A 20,337-nucleotide genomic window follows, 5' to 3' on the forward strand; every position below is an offset into this window, starting at 1 on the left:
TAGGGTAAAAAATAAAAAAAAGTTTAACTTAAACAACTGTTCCAGAAACATTTTCTTATTTTTTAAGAAATGCGATATATTTAAAAATGTACTTGAAGTCTCAAAGTATCGAATACTCGATAACTATTCGTCGCAACCCTGCTCATCACATGATAGCTAGAGAGAAGTCGGGGAGGAGTAAAGGGTTTTTCTTTGCAGTCGTTCGTCATATGATTAAAAGTCCAGCGGAAAACTGAAAATGTTGCGGAGTTGCGTGGTTTTTTCGCTGTTCATTGCAGCCAGTAAGTAAATCTAATAAGCGAACGTAACTTTCCAGTCTTTGAAGTTTCGGAAAGCAAGAAAAAAGTGAAAAATTTGTCTGCAAATACAATCGATGGGGGTGGTGACTTCTGCATGCGCAGAATATGGAATATGGCTCCTCATAAGATAAGCTATTTTCAGAAACAAATTAATCACTTCTCCACACCTTACTTTATCCCCAGTTCATGCTGCGGGCGAGTTCTCGGTCCTGAACAGCCCCAAGGCGATCACCTTCAAGGGCAACGATGCCTTGGAGAGCAACTACCTCGGCGATGTTCTATATGCTTGCATGGGCAACTCTGTGATTGGTGACTCAAACTGGAACGGCGTGACCATCAACGATCCCTTTAATCTGGCCAAGGGCGTTATCGTGGTCCACGTTAAGGGCACTGGTCACGTGACCACCTCCGGTAATGTGAAGACATACGAGCTGACAGGATCTCGCACTGATGCCTCGTTGAATGCCCTGGCTGCCGAGCTGGAGGCCTCCAACGAGCCCGTCTGCGACATCAACTTTGAGCAGTTTGACGATGGTGTAAGTGAACTTAAACATGGATATTCTATCGGCCTTTTATTAAAGCCACTCAAAATAATCGCAACAGGTCCAGGCTTGGAAGTCCTGCTTTGGAGACTTCGAGGTTCCCGCCGCCAAGCCCACCAAGCACTTGAGCCCCACCCTGCACTCTGCCGACAAACAGTTCCTTCTGGAGATTGGTCACATCAACGGCGCTGCCGACCATCTGGCTGAGATGGCCAAGCCCTCGAACGTTTTGGTTCTGCGCGTCTCCGTCGATGGAGTTGCTAAGGCCCATGGAGAAAAGTCCGTGGCTATGGAAGAGGCCAACAAACTGCTCTCCGCCGCCATCAGCCGTCTGCTGGCCGCCTCCCAGAAGTCCAGCGACTCTGTTCTGTTCATCCAGTCCACAGAGAAGGATGTGGCTGCGTCGCGGGCCAAGCGTGATACTTTAAATGCCGATACCAAGAACCCCTTCAATCTGGCCACCTATTACGGCAGCGACTACCCCGTGATCTTCAACATCATCCTCTGGTTCATGGTTGTTTTCGGCCTGTCTTTGCTGGCCATCTGCTACGCCATCGCCGCCATGGATCCCGGCAGGGACTCCATCATCTACCGCATGACCTCCACCCGCATCAAGAAGGACAACTAAGCGGGAGGTGCTTTGGGCGGTGGCCCACTTATTCTTTGTTATTTCGTCCCCATTTTAGTTAAAATCTGCCAACTTGTACTTCAATTCAAAGAAAGAAAGAAAAAAAACAGAAATCAGCGCCGTAATTGTGTGTGTGTGTGTGCGTGCAATTGTCGCTGTAGTTGGCTAATATCTTTAATATAAGTATTAAAAACTTATCAGTTTTCGATGCAGTTGCGGCTGAGCAATAATTCCATAGTAATTTGTTACATTTTCCTGTTTTGTTGTACTTTTTAGGTTCATATATATATTATATATACGATAATGCACAACATACTCGCCAAGTCAGTCAGTTCTTTGTCAAACTAATCCATCATTGTGTAAATTATCAATATTTCGAGCGTTAAAGAGTAATGTTACAAATATATAAAGCCTAAAAAGACAAAATTCTTTGGTTTATTTTGATCATCTGGCAAGGGAAACAAAATCGGGAACATTTCATACCTTTATTAAGTTTAAATTTGGAAATTTTTTAATTATAAAATATCCTTTCTTGAAAGGATTAGTTACACATATTTCTTTTCAGTCGGAGATCTACACGGGATCAGTAAACTAACTTAATTTTCCTCGAAACCATCTGGAATTCTATGCTCCCCAGTGATCATTGGCATTGTCATATGGCGAACTACTGCCTCCACTCCAGGCACAGCACCCAGCTCCATTCTGACCAGTAGAGCTCTCCCGCAGCATGGCCTGAAGGTGGTTTATATAGTTAATGGCAATCCTAAAAATTAAAAAATATTAATATAAACCACTGGGAAATATTACACAGATTATGTCACCCACCTTAAGCTTTCAATTTTGGAATACTTCTTGCCGTTGGGCTTCGAAATGGGCAGCTTGGAGCGCAGCAAATCAAATGCCCGATTCATGTCCCGCATCCTGGTTCTCTCCCGATCACAGGCCGTTCGCCTGTAGTCTTTTTCCATCTGCAGAGCTTTCTCCCGCCAAGCGGGATTGTGCTCCTTCGAGATTTCCACTTCGGAACTACTGGCCACGCTGCCGCCTCCGTAGCTCATGTACATCGGTGGCGGGACCAGTTCACTGGGCTTGGATTCATCTAGCAATCTAGCTGGAGAGGCTGTTGTCATTTGACCAGCATGCCACATCGACACTGGCTGTGGGATCACACTGTAGCTGGGTGGCAGCAGGCCCAAGTTGGGCGGCTCTTTCTCGTATCCACCCATCAGGGTGGGCGAGTAGTTGTGCGGATGAGCCGGAGCATAGGCCAGCAGCCCCCCGCCATCGGGGGTCAGGGTGTAGTTCAGGTTTACTGCCGACTGCGAAGTACCCAATTCGAGGAGGACGGGCTGCTCCGCATGCTCAGCCTCACCCTCCGAGCCGCCGCTTAAATATGGTCCCCCCGTGGATGTTGGCACGGGCACCAAGACCGGAGGGGGATCTCCCGGAGCCGAGCCGGCGGCGGCAGCGGCGGTGGAGCTCAGCAGTTGATCCGTCATCGTTTAAGCCGATTTCCGAATGACCGATGCAGCGAAAGTTCTCACTGGACTGCAGGCTTACCTGGACTCGATTTTTATTTTTAGTGCATTATAGGCTACCGATAGTGATGAATGGCTTTCCATCGATCCGATCCGAGACGTGACTACTCATCTAGGTATGATGAGGACCATCCACCTATCATCCACTAAAGAGGCCACCTCTCTTTGTACGTGTGTCAACAAAAAAAAATAATGTGATCTATGGCAGGGACAACTTGTCGTCGAGAGAATCCTTTTGTCTACCTGACACGACACACAAAGCGGCTTAATTTCTTGGCTATTGTGCCACCGATCGAGGCGCGTGTGGCAGGCTGGAGTTGCGTTCGACTTATGTCGTCCCTCTCCGGTATTGGGATCGTCGATCAGCGATCGCCACAACTTCAGTTTGAGTTTTTTCTTTGGATCGCTATATACAAACACCCACACTGGAGCGATGGCACATAAGCGTAGCGTGTATTTTCGACGCATGTAAACACAAGTGTTTTAACTTAATTAAAAAAAATACATATCCATATCCATAAGCCCAGTTATGAATATACTTCTATATGAAGGTGAGGAAATAATACGCTGCATACCCCTGCCAGCGAGCAGGCATGGCCTAAAGGTTCCCCCCCAATTCTAATTTTAAAACTAATTCGTTTTCCGTCTAATCCCGAAGTACAGTAGAAGATCAAATGATGGGATAGCTAATAAAAAATTAAATATTATTATGATTTAGAAACTCAGATAAAAATAGTATAAAAATATAAATATTCTTCAAAAATATTGAATACTCCTCTTAGTCTCAGGTTCCACTCAGGTTGAAATCAATATATTTTTATATTAAGAAAAATCATATATTTTTCTAGTCCTATCAAAGTACATTTACTGTGAGCCTTGCCCGCGAAATCCAATTCATGACTCTGGTTTCGGATTACTCCCAAACACACATCCACACATCCAAAATGAAAAAAAATTACTTACATTTTTGCGAAGCCGGGAGTTATTTTCTTAGCTGGTTTACCAGAGAGCGCGATTTGCCGGGAATCGGAAATGAATATGAGCCATGTTCTCCGTAGAGTAACCTAGACTTGAGACTGGCTGCTCTCCGCTCTGCTTGGGCACTTGCAAGTGTCAAGTGGCCATTGGAGTTAACAAGCGGAGTTTTTTTTTACAACTCCCAAATGTGGGTCACTGCGGTGGCAATTGCAAATCGAAGCCGTTTATTGTTTTCTGCTTTATAAAAATAAACACAGTGTGTAAAAAATTAAAATAAATAGCGAGTACATTGAAGCATTAAGTGGGCGCCAATTGGGCTCATAGCCACCGGCACAGATCGATTCATTAGAACTATATACATAGGAGTGCTTTAATCGGCTCGATAGTGAACTAATCGCCCTTAGTTCGATTTAAGCTAATTTCATAAAAAACATTTATTTAAATCGATGTCAATTCAAATGCAGGTAACTCAGCGTAGTAAGACTTTTAACTGCCGAACTGCAAAGGTCGCAGTTCAAAGAACTTGTTCAAAAATTCGTCAGTAATACGTTTGCGAGCTGCCTGATGCTGCTCCACAATAGGTGTGAGAGTCTATAAAACAGAATTAGAGAAATTTATTGTAAAGCCTTTTAATAATTACATAACACTATAACTCACCTCCACGGCCAGCTTCTTAATCTCGCCCGTAAGCATCTCGCCTTTGCTGTAAGCCTGACGAATCTTCTCTAGTTGAACATCATCTTCCAGGAAGAATTTAAGTAGCTGATAGGACACATCAACATCCGGAATACCACCCAGTTTACGGTGTTCCTCCACAGTAGCGCGACCGCCAGAGAAGGCGTACTTGTTGATTTTATTTTTGATCTGCTTCGGGGTGTCCGTCAAGAACACCGCCGAGTTCTGATCACTTGCCGACATTTTCGTTTTGGCACCTTGCAGTGCGGGGAAGAAGGTGGAGTGAATGAGCGCACACTTCGGGAATCCCAAACGAGGAGCTACGTCGCGGGTCATGCGGAAGTACGGGTCCTGGTCAATGGCGCACGGAATAAGACAATTCACCTTCTTGTTGCCAAAGATAAACGGGAAAGTACTGGAGATGGCGGGAGCAGCTTGAGCAGCAGGGAAGCCGATCTTGCCGATAATGTCAGAATCACCAAAGCCGAAGATTCCCTTTACTTGGTTGAAGGTCACGCATTTTTGAATGCGAATGATGTTCTGGTACATGGCTGGGCACTTGCTATAAACACAAATATTGAATATTTAAAATTTTAACAAAGTTATAGAAAAAATGTATTCATATACCAACCCCATGAACTCCAAGTTGTTGAATATAAATGTCTTGTTAACGTCAAAACCCATTGCAACAATATCCTTGGCATTCTCTCGTGCCAACTTAATGGCATCCTCCACCTTCAGATCCTTCCATAAAGTCTTTTCATCGTCGGTTAACTGAATAACCAACGGTACATCGAAAGTTTCCTGCAGCCACTTGGTCATAATAAAGGGCACCAGATGACCCACATGCAAGGAACCAGAGCTAGGACCACGACCAGTATACAAGTAGAAAGGTTTTCCACTTTCCCGCAACGAGAGAATGGTGTGCAGATCCCGATGCGAAAAGAACATGCCACGACGGATCAAGTGGTGCGCTGGCTTACCAGTGATTGTTTCGAAGCGAGCGATAAGATCCGCATCGATTTTGCTTGACCCAAAGCGTTCTGCAACGTGTCAATATTAAAGGTTTCCAAAGGTTATTTTGAGGAACTTTTGAAAAGGAATCCACGTGCTTACTTATCAGTTTGTCGTAGTCGACGCCCGCGTCGTTGCTACTAGCTACATTCCACGGATCCACAACATCTTCAGCAGGTGCCTCCGGAACTCCCTCTTGCGCCAGGGCATTTGTACCCGTTTCCACCTGCTCTGATTCCGGCTTGCCATTCAGTGTCAGGGCCTCCACGCCCTCCGTTATCGTCTCCTTGGTGTCCGCCATAGGAATTGCTTATCGTCAGTCTGATTGTTGTGATTTTACGAATAATTTAATACTGGCCAGTGAAATTCTCCCTTTCACATGTGAAATGAGGCGCTTATTAGAGGTGGTAGACAGTCGATTTTATTTGTTGTTGAAATTATCGATAACTGTTAAGGGGGTATGTTAATTAAACAAATAGAAATATTTTTATTTTTAAAATTGAATAGTATAATAATGCAAATACTAATAAAAATACGTACAAAAAACATAGTAAATAAAACCTAACACTTTTAATAAAACTTTAGTTTATGTACTTTAGCCGATGATAAGTTATCGATAAGCTTTTGACAGCCCTGGTAGTCAGCTGTTTGAAAAATGCAAATATTACTAAAAATGCAACAGAATTTAGTGCAATATTTTTAAATACACCGGATAGATAAACCACCTTCACGATGCCTATTATGTACAATACGGGCGAGTGGTTTAAGGTGCGGCCAGACTACTATAGGTAAGCCCAAGTTGAATTATCAAATTTTCGGCAATTATACGCCCCTTTGAATTGAAGAAAAGTGGAGCTGCCGACGCCCGATTGGCCACTGGATCTGGAATTGGAGTACATGCTTTTGGCAGCGGCTCCGTATGGAGGTCCCTTGGCAGTCACTCGGGATACCACCAAATTGGTGCCCGTCAAAGGTTCTAGCAGACCAATGATTCGTATTTTTGACACCACCGGAAAGGAAACAGGTCATATTTTGGTAAGTTTAGATTTTCTAATGATGTTAAATAGCTATTTAATCTTTTACTTTTTGCAGTGGAACCATGGAAAACTTATTGCAATGGGTTGGTCTGATACGGAGGAGCTGATTTGTGTTCAGGAGAACGCTACCGTGTTTGTATTTGACATGTTTGGGAAGGAAAAGGAGTCTTACTGCATTGGCGACGAGGCCAGCGTTACCAAAATTGTCGAGGCTAAAGTATTTCAGTCTTCTACGGGTACAGGAGTTGCCGTTTTAACCACATCCGGTCGAGTCTTTCTGAAACAAAATAGCTCCAAGGCAGAGCGTCGTCTACCGGATATTCCCAGTAATTGTTGTTGACAATGAATTCAAGAACTATTTGATTTGTTTGATTTTGTATGTTTTAAACAGATTCTAGCATTAACTGCTCATGCTGGGACATTGTCACCGAAGGGCGCAACAGCTACTGTCTCCTGGGTAGGGATCGAGAAGTTATCAAGCTATTTCCCGATGAAAAGCTTCCCACCATTACCGCTAATCTTTTCGAAAAGCCGCACGATCGAATCATCAAGATCTCTGTTTCTTACAACCACCAGCACTTGGCATTGTACACAAATACTGGGCTTCTATGGATGGGTAGCGTTGATATGCGACAAAAATATTGCGAATTCGATACAGGGCGCAAAGACATGCCCCTCCAAATAGAATGGATCATGAACATAGACGACAGCGAGTCTGATGCGGTGGTCATATCCTACCCTTCCTATTTGCTAATCGTAAATCGCAAAGCTGATCGTAGCGACTACCACTATGATCCTGTGCTGTTTTTGGTTGCGGAAATGGATGGCGTTCGAATTATCACTCCGACGTCCCACGAGATGATACAACGTCTGCCCAAATGCGTGGAGAATATATTCGCAGTGAATAGTCAGGAACCGGCGAGTTACCTCTTTGAGGCTCAGAAGAAGTTTGAAGAGAAATCCTACAAATCCGATGAATATCTAAGCATGTGTCGGGATAAGATGCCTTTGGCCGTGGATGAGTGCATTATGGCAGCATCCCACGAGTTTTGTCCTGAGACCCAAAAGAGTTTGCTTAGGGTGAGCTTGAAACGCTATTTAAGATTATATCCAATTAAATGGTTCTATTTTAGACGGCCCACTTTGGCAAAGGTTTCATTTTAAACCATAACCCTGATGAATATATGCGTATTATGAGGATATTGAGGGTCCTCAACACCCTGAGACACGAGAGAATCGGAATACCACTTACTTTTAAACAGTAATATTTTAAATTTAAATCTCTAACAAGTTTTTAAACAAAATTATATTTTTTAATTCAGATTCACCCACCTTAATCCTGAAGTAATACTTAGCCGTTTGGTATACCGTAAGCACTATGCCGTTGCTATTCAGGTAGCAAAGCACTTGAACCTACCAGAGTCTTGGATTTTGGAGCATTGGGCCTACGACAAAGTGCTCAATGATTCTAGTATGTGGCAGTAATGTGTTTCCATGGGTTTAGTAAAACCTTTTGCTTTTCAGATGACGCCGAAGTGGCTCGCAAGATAACTGAGCGGTTTAAGAACCCCTCGGTCGAGGGTATATCCTTCTGCAATATTGCAACAAAGGCTCATCTAGCGGGCCGAGATGAACTGGCCAGTAAACTTCTTGATCTGGAGCCTCGAACATCGTTACGTGTTCCCCTGTTGATCAAAATGCGTAAATTCGACCGGGCTGTGAGCAGTGCCACACAGTCTGGGGACACTGAGCTGATTACTCAAGTGCTCCTTGAGATGAAGATGCACATGATGCTCTCCAATTTACACGTATGTTTTTAATTACATTTAATCACTGCCATTAATCACCCGTCGATCTACAGATGACTATTAGAGATCATCCCCTGGCATTAAATATGTACAAGAAAATCATGCGGGAGTCTAATCGGGCTGGCCTTTATGGAATATACAACACAGAAGACGACCAAAAGGCCATCGCAGAATATCACTTCGAGAACGCAATCGAAACGAAGAGCCTGGAGTCGAACTTGTCGCCGATTGTCAATGCCTACACCCAGGGTCGATGCACTTTGGAAGCGGAGCTGTGCTCTGATTACAGTCGGCTGCTCAAGCTGCAAAAAACATTCGAGAGCAAGTACGGTGGCACTTTCAGCGGATTATCGGTGCACGACACTATCTTGGAGCTTTTGCATCTTGGCCAGCTTAATGAGGCGGAAAAAATCAGGAATAGCTTCAAAGTGCCCGAGCGTCGTTTCTGGTGGTTGCGCATCCTCACACTCTCGGAGCATCAGAGGTGGGATGAGCTGGAGAAACTGGCCAAGAGCAAGAAGAGTCCCATTGGTTACGAGCCATTCGTTGATGTTTGTTTGAAACAAGCCAACCCCGCAGAAGCCCGGAAATACATTCAGAAGTGCAGAGACAGCCGGAAAGTGCATTGGTATATCCGGGCAAAGTATGACTATCCATTTTTTTAATGTTTATTTCACTTAAAATAAATCCTTTCCTTTTTGTAGCTTATTGAATGAAGCCATTGACTGTGCATTGGAGCAAAAGGATATACATAGCCTCTATGAAATAAAAAAGAAGGAGGATGTTGTTAACGATGGAAATCTTTTGAGCAAAGTCTGCAACTGCATTGCCGCGCTGGAGTCTAGAAAGTAGGCGGAACATTCCTATATGCTAAATGTTTTGAAAATTAATAAATATTTATTGATACCTATGCATACCATAACGTGCGCTATTTCCCTTTGAAATATTTTCAATTTGTTTTGTTTTTGAAGGACATTTTATTATACATATGTTTATGTAGTTATGTAATAGATCACATAAAGCAAAAAGAGAATATTTTACTACATTTTTGTTTCTTGTGATTGATGCTTCATTTTGTGGCTTGAGTTGTATGATGATGTGTTAAAATTCCGCCCTATTCTCTTTAAAAAGCTTCTGCCAGAGAATCTCCTGGGTTACTCCTCGGGTACAGGTATAGTTTTAGTTGATTTGATGTTAATGTCGATGGTTTATGTTTTGACTTTAGTTAATTCTCTACGTATAGTTACGATTTTAGTAAATTACAATTACAATACATTATATAGTACATAGTAGGTAGATAGAGTATTAACTAATTTATTTTATTTTATTTCTTTTTTTTTATAAATTTTTATTCAAGAGTAGTTTTATTTATTTTTTTTTGTGGTTTCTGTTTAGCATACATATATTTTTAATATATTTACGAACATAACAGCAGTCTTATATAAGATGACATACTCAATTTATTGTTTTCATTAGAGGGATTTGAGTTCATTATCCGTTTTTGAAAGTTTTATACTGTTTGGAGAGTTCTGGCAGGTCCATATAGATCACTGGCCAAAACCCTCCATATAAAGACAGATCCTTGCTTTCTACATACATTTATAAAAGTTTGTTTGGCTAAACTAGTGCGATCCGATCGTACGGATCGCTAAGCGTGTTTTTTTTTTGTTTACCTCAATACATTGTATTATAATGGATTAGTATGGATTGGTAGCTAGGGTTATACATTGGTTATGAACGCAGAACTATTAAGATAAGGTGCGAATATTTTTTAAGACGCTGGGCGTCTGCGAAATGCGGTCTGAAGTTTATTTATGTTTCTGTTTTTGGCGACTGACTACGTAAATGTATACTTGTAAATATTTATGATGATCTAAACATATATGTATGTATATATATATTAAATTTCATTTGATTTTTGTTCTTTTTGAATGCTTAAGGAACCCGATTCTGATAGGATAGGAAGTTCGATTGAATTTTGAGGCATGCTATGAAATACAATCATTAAGAGTATGCACAAGAGGATATTTGTGTTTGTAATCATATCGTATATTTTGTTGTATTTTGTTTTTTTTTTTGTTTATTTTGTTAAGGGAGACTTTACATTTAGGGACGTTTGAACACTAAAACTATACAATTACAATACATGCACGGACACACTCACACAGCTACAGACATATGTTGTTGTGTATAAATAATAGAATAATTTATAATTATAATACTATAACTACTGTAGAGTTATTGCGGCTCCTCAGCCTGTTTCGCAGCTTCAGTTTCAGCTTCGACGGTTCGTGGGCTTCCCCTTAAATTTTTCGCTAACTAGTTTTTACTTTTTTTGTTTTCAAATATTCGACATTCCAATGATTTATTTCTGCATTTCCAAGATCTTAAATGGATCATATTTTTAAATTGGCTCACGCGAAATTGTCTTGGCAAGTTCGGGACCTTTAATTTTCCTAAGAGAACAATTACTTCTCTGATTTTTTGTTTTTTTAGCCAATTTATGATATTAAATTTAAACCAACTGGTTGGGGAATCCCAATAACCTTATTCTATTGAAATTGTACAGAGGAAATCTTCGTAAAGTTATAAATAGATGCGTTCCGGGCATTCCTCCCTCCAGTCGCCTTCAATTTTGTGGTTTTTTTATGCAATTATGAAATCAAAAATTTAATTTAACTACAATAATGACTAGTTGAAGATATATCTTCAAATATATTTACTAAATCGTTTAATTATTTTTTTTCTTATTTTTTTGTTTGTGTGTATTATGTGTATTTTTTTTAATCTTTTTCTTGTTTTTTTTTGTAGAGTTTAAGAATTGTCTAAAGCCGATTTTAGAGAAAGTTTTCTGTTTATATACACATTATGGATTTATGGTTCAAGAATTTCCTTTTAAAATATTGCTGAGATTTGTTTTTAGGTTTTAGGATGTGGATATAGTGTGTAGATGATACATAATATTTTGCAAAATGCATGGAATTTTTTAATTTTATATGTTTTTGTGTTTTTTTTTTAGTTTTTCATTCGTTTGGAAGCCAATGGAAATTCTTGCTTCTTGGAAAACTTCTCTAACGATTTAAAGGCGGCGCCTGCTTGAGACCCTTCCTCCTCTCCATCTCCATCTACTCCCTCCATCTACTCTTCTCAATTGAATCCTTTTCCCATCTCCCTTATTGACGAATCCTCTTGCTCCGCCTCTCGTCCGGTTTATTAGTCAGTTAGTTACAACTTCATCACAGCCAACTCGGTCGCTTTCAGCGGCGCTCAGCGCATCATCTTTGCGTCTCCAATTACATCCGATACGATACGATCTCAGACGGTCTCAATTGATCGTTTTCTTGAAGAGATTGTGGTGTATGTGCTCGTTCTGCATAGCGCACATTTGGCCCACAGCAACGGTCCGCAAGCCACCGCCTCCGCCGCCGACAACCTCCTGCTGAATGGTGGCACCATCGCCTCCCGAGGACATCGACATCGATTTGGAGGCCCGCAGATTGGAGAAGAACTTCTCCTTGATGGCCAGCGCCGAATACTTGTGCTCAATGAATGTGGGTGAGATTTGCATCGGCGTGGTGCCATGATGGGGATGGGGATGCTGGGAGCTGCCGGCGGTGAGTGGTGGTGGTTTGGGAGACGCAATTGCTATGGACCTCTTGGCAGCTGATGCGGATACGGGTGAGGCTGATGGCGGTTTGCTGCTGGAATCGCTGCTGCTGTGGTTGCTGTTCTGATTGCTGTTGGTGTGGTTGGGTGAGCAGGAGTAAGAGGTTTCTGCAATAGGTAGAGAGAAAAGGAAAAGAAGTAACGAAAAACATAAAATAAAATAAAAACAAAACAAACGAAACACCGAAAAGAACCCAAGAAACTGTTCCCCAAACAAAAAAAAAAAACTTATGACAGATAGAGGTATAGTTAAAAAATATATGAGAATAGGGATATAAAATATTACATATTGCACTAAATCGAGAGTAGTCTTAAAAATTATGAGCAGACCCGGTCGCAACTTAAACATAATCGTGTAAATGTGTGGGTGTGTGTGTTTCTTTATGTTTTTATATATATATATATCGTACAATTAAATTCAATTTGCTAAAGCTTAGAACATAAATAATACTTTTTTTTTGTTTTTAGTCGAATACGAATAGTACACTAGTCTGAGATTAAATCAATTTTAGTCGGTGAGTGGCCTGATGGAATTTTAAAATCTTCAAATTATCATAATTTAGCATTATATCCATTAAATTTTACAATTTTTTTAAGTTTCTTTTTGTTTTTATCTTCTAATTAAATTAAGAGGAGATCAGACGTTGTAAATAGTTTATAATAATACAGACATGATAGTCATACATACAAATCATAGTGATCCTAATGAATTGTCTCTTTTTTTTGTTTTTTGTTAAATAATACAAAATTAAATATTGCACAATCAATGCGATTTGTGTGGATTTAGATTGGAAATAGATATATGATACAATGGGAGGATATCGAATCGATTAGATTTGGGAGTTTCAATTAAAAACACAACTTATGTTCCTGGTCTCTAAGCAAATAAGCAGTCTACGAAATGTTTCCAAATGGATGTTTTGGTGAGTGAGTGAGTCTGACTTGGCTGACTTGGCCCTCCCCTCCCCCCTTAAGCTTTAAATCCTAGACAGCCGCCGCCTACCGGCCTAGAATGTCTACATAATGTACTCCCACCATTTGCCCTAACTTTCACAATTGTCGTATACGGATGAGGAGCTTGTCAATGCGGTGGCTTGGGTGGCTGCGGTTCCAGCGTCAGTTTACGGTGCATCAGTAGCTGCTTGAGTATAGGCTACGTCTCATCATTGACGGCGCCAGCGCCCACAGCTTCAATGCCCGCAGTGCCTCCGATCTCATCCTTGTTCTCTGTGATGCTGGCTATCGCCGCCGCCACGCTCTCCGAGATGGCATCGCTCTGGCCGTCGTCGGTGTCCATTGGCTCGACCAATTCCAACTTGCCCTTCTTGGTCAGCTGCTGCTGGGGTGTGGGCGAGCTGCTCTTGCTGCTGTTGCCGCTGATGCTGCTCGTGGGACTGATGGGCAGTACATGATGCTGCTGTTGCACCTGCACTTGCTGCTGCTGCGGTACTTGCTGTTGCTGCTGCTGCAGCTGTTGCAGCTGGGTCGGAGTGGCCGGCTCTTGCAGCAGCAGTATGTTGGTCTTCTTGGCCAGCGAAGCCACTAGCGCCTGCTGGTTGGCATTCCCATTCCCGTTGGTAGTGGTGGTGAAGGTCAGCGTCTGGGTGTTTTTGGTGGGTGAGGTGGCAGGTGTGAGTATGCCCAAGTTGACCAAATTCGGCAGCGGTTTGTTGCCATTAGTGACCTTGTTGCCATTGAGCTGCTGATGCTGAACGATGTCTACGGCGGAGCCGCCGTTGGCCACATTGGTGGCCAGCTTGAGAATCTTGCTGGCCGTTGCGTTGGCAGCCATAAGATTGCTTACCGATTTGGCAGCCGGTTGATTGTTGGTTTTAATGGATACTAAACCGAGTGTGCTGCGCATTAAATTGTTGTTGTTGGTGTTACCTGTTGCACTGGGGCCGCCATTCTGTAGGATCTGCTGTGGCTGCTGCTGCTGCTGCTGATGGTTGGACACGTTGGTCAGCGTGACCACATTACCGGCACTAAGCTGTTGCAGTACACTGCCGTTGCTGGTTACAGCCGCAGTGTTGCCGTTGCTACCGTTAATGGTGTTGCCATTGGACAGACTGCTGCTGCCACCGTGGCAACTGCTGGTACTGCTGGACATATTGCTGATGCTCGACGGACTTAGGGATCCTATCGATTGTGACGGCGAGTTGCTGCGCTGGATGACTGGCGGCGGGGGGTTGGAGCTGTTGCTGTGCGAGCTGTTGGTGCTGCCAACGTTAGTGGCTGCCAGAGCAGCGCCATCGGCCACCATCAGTTGAGCACTGAGGACACTATCCGGCTGCGAGTTGTGGGTATGCAGAGCATGATTCTTCAGACCCTGTGCCGTCTTGTAGCTCTTGCCACAGTGGCACTTGTAGCCCTTCCGAACTCTACAAGATTTTTAAAAAAATTAATAAATGTTCTTAGACATAACTTTGCTTTTAAGGTCACCTTCCGTCCTTCTTGTGACCATTCTTTGAATGGTACTTGATGCCATTGACGTTCTTGTAACGCTTTTTGCATCCTGGAACCGGGCAGGCGAAGGGTTTCTCATTGCCAGGCGTGCCATTGCTTCCGCCACCGGAATGCCTAAAACACAAGAAACACAATAAGGCCAGGCCTTAATAAAAATCAATATTTCTCGACTCACCTGCTGCCATAGCGCATGATGAACTCGGAGCTAAACTCCTCAGTGGTCCACGAGTCATTGCTATCCTCCGACTCTGTGACTACCATTTCGTCTTCGTCCATTTCGCTGCCTGCTCGGCGAAAGAAGCTTTGGATTATTATGGATTCGGAATGAATAAGTAAGTAATCTTGCCTGTTGGGGTGGTGCTACGGTTGGACGAGGACATGCTGTAGCTGTGGTGCTTGATGGCCAGCTTCCGCTTGAGCTCCACGTTGCCAGTGCCATGGTTGGCGTTGTTGGAGCCGCTGTTGGTGGTCGGCGGGGCGGTGTTGTGAGTGGCCAGGAAGCCAGCCTCCTTGCGGTTGTCCTCCGTATAGAAGCGCAATATGTAGCTCAGGGGCAGGCAGGCAGGCTGAGCCTGCTCCTTCTGTTCCACCACCTTAGGATCATAGTCTGAAATAATGGGAGACGAATGCATAAATAAAGTGCCTCCAACCTGCTAAAATATTGATCATAAATATTCTAGAGTTTTGCCCTCGAAACCCCAAGATACAATTGTCGAGAACGAAAAACCTGAAATCATTGCAGAGTGAAACAAGATTAGCTAATTAAAAATTCCCTTTTGCGTCGAGAATCTGAATTCCAACCGGAATGCGGGCCAAGCCAGAACGGGCCGAACCTGCATCCAAAATTCGTGCAACTGCTGTGTTTGCACTGGAACAAGTTCAGAGACATGGTACGGAGACGGAGACGACCCACAGCCCGGGCAATTTATTATTAAAATGTCGAAATAAGTAAATAAGCGAGAGAGTGCACGTACGGGATGGGATGGAACTTGGCATGGCGATGAATTTAGTGTCTGGGGGTCTACTGACGTATTTTCCCAGGCCAGAGGACCACATGGCTAATATGGCGTTATGGGGGACACTATCTTATCGGTTGAACAAGCATAAGCCGAAAGCTCGCTTAATCAGTGAGTGCATAATAACAGGTGCCTTCGTTCTCCCCCTTCGGTGTTTATATGAGTCCCAAGTCTGTATTTGTTTTTTGGCCGCATGTGTGCGTGCAACCTAACCTCCATGATGGGAGAGCGCACGCTTTATTTCTCAATTAAATCATTTTGGTGCGTAACTGTGTCAGCGAGACCATTTATCATGTGCTCCTCGAGACACCCTGCCTCACCGCCCCCCTCATTGCAGTGTCACGTTAACGCTTTGCTGCTAAACGCTAAGCCAAACATGCATCGATCAGTTGGGGATCATATTCAGTATTCCTATTACGTATTACATGTAATCCTCAAGCACTAGTTGGCACTAGTCCACGATAAGATTGCACTTTAGTTGCTTCGCTAAACATATGCCGTAAATTAGATATTATGCGGAACATATGCTTTCGTTTGGAACCGATTCCTCCGCCGCCGCCGCCTCCCCCGTAGTGGGCGCTTATCAGGGCGAAAGGCGATTAAAAACATTTGCGGCAAAGATTGCGGTGATGTGATGCCTACGTGCCAGGCAATCGATTGATGACACATACGGGGACACATTGCGAATATTACGCACATAATTCCACGTACTTTAGTCGCCATATTTATTAAGTTTCGTATATTTGCAATGAAAACCGGGCTGCTATTAAATGCAATCACCTTTTCGCCAATGGGGCGGCCACGCCCCCATCCTTCCATCCAGCACTCCGCTGAACACTGCGTCATTTGTGGCGGTCAAATAAGTTCAGCTTGCTCCGCCTCCATTATTGTTATTATTTTGTTTGTGATAACCTTTTCGATTCATTCTCTCTCCGATCGGGCTCCGGTTCTCTGTAGGTGACACTTGCCCACTACTTGCCCCTTGTGTCTGTGACTCGGAGTGTTTATCAAATCGAGTATTTTACAAACAACTTTTTAAACAAATATGATCTAGCTAAAGTATACATATGTACGAAAAAGCCCACATATACTTGTATGTACTAGTACGACGCATATCGTACGTTTTTGTATTTTTTTCCCCGCAGATGCCTTCGTATTTGCCTCTCACTTGTGTGTGAGTCATGCACTTGTTGCAGAATTCGAAAAGATAACACATTTGTTTCGGTTTGTTTTCATTTCGATGGCAGGAGGTTGGTTTCGAGCGGCCAGTCGTCGTCGTCTGAAAACTTTCCAATTGCCGTCCAAAAGGCATTACTCGTGAAATTTGATAAAAACACAGAGTCGTTGGACTGAAGAAGGCATCGAATTCAAGTTGACATTGCAATTCCAGCTGGTGCCTAGATCATGTTATATATTACATTTCACAGATGGTCTAACTAGCTAGAAACTATGACTAAATATGACTAAGCTTTGGTATGACTCCTTTATTCTTAACTTTAATGTTTAATACGATTTTGAAATTAAACCCACCTCTTATCGCATCGGGTTATCGATATTCAAGTGCAGTGGAAGCCCCCACCAATTAGGAGAAAAAAAAATTGGGGGCACAACAGGTGCCTGGCAACTGTGAAAAGGACAAACCTGAAGGTCTCGACCGCCTTTTGTTGCCATGCCAACCGAAACGATACGAGGCGGATACGGATTCCGATTCGGATTCGGAACTCGAACGAACAACGCCCAAAGAGACGTTTGATAAGGAGGAATCCCAGACCAGAACAGACATCCGTGCACACATCGAATGTCCTTCAAGATAATGAAATAATGGCCTGTTATAACCTCCAGCTCCTCACATAATGGGGGGGAACAGGGATACTGGTACGGGGATGCGGGCTTTTGGGGTTTACGGCAGCTGTGGTTTAGTTTAGGGGTGGCAGTTGCCATGTGGGCGTTTGCTCGAGAGCTTTATGTAATGCCCCTGGACAAGGAGGCGTGGGGTGGTGGGTGTCGAGGTGGAAATGCCTGCCCGGGCAGCCGCCATTGCTGCTGCTGGATATCTGTGTGTGTGTGTGTGTGTGTGTTGCCGTTATCACGCAGCAGTGGCAACAACAAAACAGCTGCCAACGTAACTGTAACTGAGTCAGCTGAGCCACCCCTGCACACCCTTCCTCTGTAACACCCCTCTGTGTAAGTGTAAGCGAGAGCAAGCAGGCACGCATGTTGGAAATAAATAAAGCCCCGCACCACCACTAACCGTTAAAGCAACCCCCAACCCCTCCAGCACAACCACCGGTCAAAGGCGTAGGTAGGTAGGGTCCTAAGGGGTAGCTTCCGGTAGCTAACAATATTTTTAAGGCATCTTTCCCAGAAAACTGGATGGGTTGACAGACTTTTAAAGCAGAAGTTCTAGTTTTAAATCCCCCTACTCCCCTTTCCTACTATAAAGCCATACCCATGACCAGCACCGGACTTAGATGTATTGATTTTCCACCCCAACCACCCTTGAGCACCTGGATGGCTAAAATTAGAATTTGTTTATAGGGCCGGTGGAAGTCCACACTCGAAACATGATTAATTGGGCAGTGGGTATACCCCTATATCTATGTATAGAAACTGTCACGTGGATTGAATGGCATTGTGCGTGAGTGGAAATGTAGGAAACTATAGCGCATCTCCTATTTCCCACGCAGCGGACGCAGAGACACCTGTCTCGAAATCGAAAACGGACGCGGACGGGAAACCAAAACCCAAGCCAAGCCATGCGGACAGGTCAAAAAAAGGGCGCCCAACTCGCCGGTTGGCAGTGCAACAACAAAAACAAGATGCTGTGCTGGCTCACACATACATGCATGGCCGTTAATATACAACCACAAACACACCGATGTTATTGAATGGATCACCGGCTTTTTGCTTGCTTTGTTTTGCTTGTAAGGCCCTCTCGGTCGCACCCATGCCAGCCAACGGCGGCGATCATGGAAAGAAGAGCATCGCATGCTGTACGCGCTTGGAATTGGGCGTGTGTAAACGCACACTGGTGTACGTGCGGGCACAGGTAGGCTTAGGGGCAAAGGTGTACCGCCTGTGCCTATTGTGAACGCTGTCCAGCATCGATTTTGCCCCAAATGCATTTCAATTATCATTTTAGCACACTAGAGCCGTCCAAACTGCAATTCATCCAATAAAAACAACATTTAATTCACCACGAAGCCACATTACACTCACTAACGCACAGTACACGCACACATTGGCCGAGTTTGATGCCGCCGCCGAATGTATATGGAGTAAATAAATAGAATAAACAAAACACACCGACATATCACGCGACGGGCTAATGATTATCAGAGGGCGGTGCGCCAAACTCCCGCGTAAATAGCCCCCATTCACCGCTCACCTATGTGGGTGTCCTCGATGTGTGATATTAGATCGCTCAAGCTTGGAAATGTGATGCCGCAGCCATTGTATTTGCAGACGTTGGTCAGGAACACGGCCATATCAGTCGTATCAGTCGAGTCGGGCTATGTGACTGCTCGTAGTTATGTAAAGTTGTTCGGGAAATACTGTTGGCGATGGATGCGCGCCTATCGGGTGCCGCCTATCGATAGTCAGCAGCGGGGGCGGGACATGGTAGCGATAGTTTGAACCCTGGATTTGATCTCCTTCAGCTTTATAAACTAGGTTCTTGATTTTAATAGATTTATCTGTTAAATGCAGCGAAATTCGAGTTATCAGATGAACCTCGTGGCTTGCAGTTGTTCTATTATGGTTGTTGTTGTTGGCGTGTTGTAGCTGTGGTGTGTTTCGGTCTCTGGCGTGCCCCACACACACATACACTCATGCGCAAGAGCTGCTGCTGCTGTTATGCAATTGAGGGCTGCAACGACATATAAACAGGTCGGGGGTCGGGGTCGTGGGCAATTTAGCTGGGATCCAGGAAAATAAGTCAGGATAGAGCCACCTGATCTACTTACAGCATTCTGGGCTTCGAGTGTGTGGCCTTCACAGTTGCGGCGAATTAAAACACAGTCGAACCGACGTGACGCGACACGAAGCGTTATGCTGCTTGCGGCTGTGTTAGTGTTCGTAGCTATGGTGAATAGGCCAGAAACGGGCTAAGATATCGATAGGCGATTGCTGAGGAGGAGAATAAATGGATTCGAATTAACTTTATATTTTAATTCTTTATTATATTTATCCTTTTTTAACCTAAACGGATAGTTTGCTTGGAGAAAACCTACCAGCAGAAGCCAAAAGTAATTAAGTAATTAATTCTTCGGAAATTTGATGTAAAAATAATAAAATATAAAGCTGAAAAATAACATAACAAATATTAGTTTCTATATATCAAACATTTAAACAAATTTCTGTTATTTAAGGCAACAAGACGCGAAAATCGACACCTGAACATGCTATCAATGTGAGCGCGAAAACCATAATAGCCAGAACTACTTTTCCTGGGCACACTGAAAATACCGATAGCCCGCTGTACAACACTTTTTAAAATGGAAAATTCACCTTACCGAATCAACCCTGCACCGGGCCATGGCAACTCTGGTTTTAGGATTGCTACCACGAACTCAATTCCATTTTTTCGACTAAGCGAAACTGGACATTTAGATTTCTTGTCTAAGAAATTTTCTTTTTCCATTCTTCCATAGATTGGATACCGTAAAAGG

The 20,337-nt window shown here is 43.5% G+C and overlaps 5 protein-coding genes across 7 annotated transcripts; 2 read left to right on the top strand and 3 right to left on the bottom strand.

The window, feature by feature from the left end:
* The first annotated feature begins 119 nt into the window (after positions 1 to 119).
* Positions 120 to 1,895, top strand: ATP6AP2 (ATPase H(+)-transporting accessory protein 2). The gene is made up of 3 exons (XM_017233121.3): positions 120 to 281; positions 483 to 835; positions 903 to 1,895. The coding sequence occupies exons 1-3, from the start codon at positions 239 to 241 to the stop codon at positions 1,467 to 1,469; spliced, it is 963 nt and encodes a 320-aa protein (XP_017088610.1). The 5' UTR covers positions 120 to 238; the 3' UTR covers positions 1,470 to 1,895.
* Positions 1,896 to 1,930: 35 nt separating this feature from the next.
* sage (salivary gland-expressed bHLH) lies at positions 1,931 to 3,437 on the bottom strand. Its single transcript, XM_017233122.3, has 2 exons — positions 2,295 to 3,437; positions 1,931 to 2,232 (listed from the first exon to the last, which is right to left on the bottom strand). The coding sequence occupies exons 1-2, from the start codon at positions 2,966 to 2,968 to the stop codon at positions 2,094 to 2,096; spliced, it is 813 nt and encodes a 270-aa protein (XP_017088611.2). The 5' UTR covers positions 2,969 to 3,437; the 3' UTR covers positions 1,931 to 2,093.
* Positions 3,438 to 4,192: 755 nt separating this feature from the next.
* On the bottom strand, positions 4,193 to 7,023 carry TrpRS (Tryptophanyl-tRNA synthetase). Of its 2 annotated transcripts, none has more exons than XM_017233120.3 (5): positions 6,884 to 7,023; positions 5,777 to 6,121; positions 5,292 to 5,703; positions 4,643 to 5,222; positions 4,193 to 4,576 (listed from the first exon to the last, which is right to left on the bottom strand). In XM_017233120.3, the coding sequence occupies exons 2-5, from the start codon at positions 5,973 to 5,975 to the stop codon at positions 4,472 to 4,474; spliced, it is 1,296 nt and encodes a 431-aa protein (XP_017088609.2). In that variant the 5' UTR covers positions 5,976 to 6,121; positions 6,884 to 7,023; the 3' UTR covers positions 4,193 to 4,471. The 2 variants fall into 2 exon arrangements, with proteins under 2 accessions (XP_017088609.2, XP_070138249.1); XM_070282148.1 differs by having other exon boundaries at positions 5,777 to 6,068; positions 6,884 to 7,022.
* On the top strand, positions 6,308 to 9,431 carry Vps16A (vacuolar protein sorting 16). Its single transcript, XM_017233117.3, has 9 exons — positions 6,308 to 6,462; positions 6,520 to 6,709; positions 6,767 to 7,037; positions 7,103 to 7,791; positions 7,845 to 7,972; positions 8,034 to 8,182; positions 8,236 to 8,519; positions 8,573 to 9,162; positions 9,224 to 9,431. Exons 1-9 carry the CDS (start codon positions 6,407 to 6,409, stop codon positions 9,369 to 9,371), a joined length of 2,505 nt encoding a protein of 834 aa, XP_017088606.2. The 5' UTR covers positions 6,308 to 6,406; the 3' UTR covers positions 9,372 to 9,431.
* Positions 9,432 to 10,152: 721 nt separating this feature from the next.
* On the bottom strand, positions 10,153 to 19,781 carry LOC108119770 (putative uncharacterized protein DDB_G0285119). Of its 2 annotated transcripts, XM_017233119.3 has the most exons (7): positions 19,633 to 19,781; positions 19,056 to 19,535; positions 14,998 to 15,258; positions 14,827 to 14,935; positions 14,628 to 14,765; positions 14,073 to 14,566; positions 10,153 to 12,293 (listed from the first exon to the last, which is right to left on the bottom strand). In XM_017233119.3, exons 2-7 carry the CDS (start codon positions 19,153 to 19,155, stop codon positions 11,845 to 11,847), a joined length of 1,551 nt encoding a protein of 516 aa, XP_017088608.2. In that variant the 5' UTR covers positions 19,156 to 19,535; positions 19,633 to 19,781; the 3' UTR covers positions 10,153 to 11,844. The 2 variants fall into 2 exon arrangements, with proteins under 2 accessions (XP_017088608.2, XP_017088607.2); XM_017233118.3 differs by lacking the exon at positions 10,153 to 12,293 and having other exon boundaries at positions 12,424 to 14,566.
* Between the last annotated feature and the right edge of the window lie 556 nt (positions 19,782 to 20,337).

Source organism: Drosophila bipectinata, chromosome 3R, assembly GCF_030179905.1.
Source record: "Drosophila bipectinata strain 14024-0381.07 chromosome 3R, DbipHiC1v2, whole genome shotgun sequence".
NCBI classification, from domain to species: Eukaryota; Metazoa; Arthropoda; class Insecta; order Diptera; family Drosophilidae; genus Drosophila; species Drosophila bipectinata.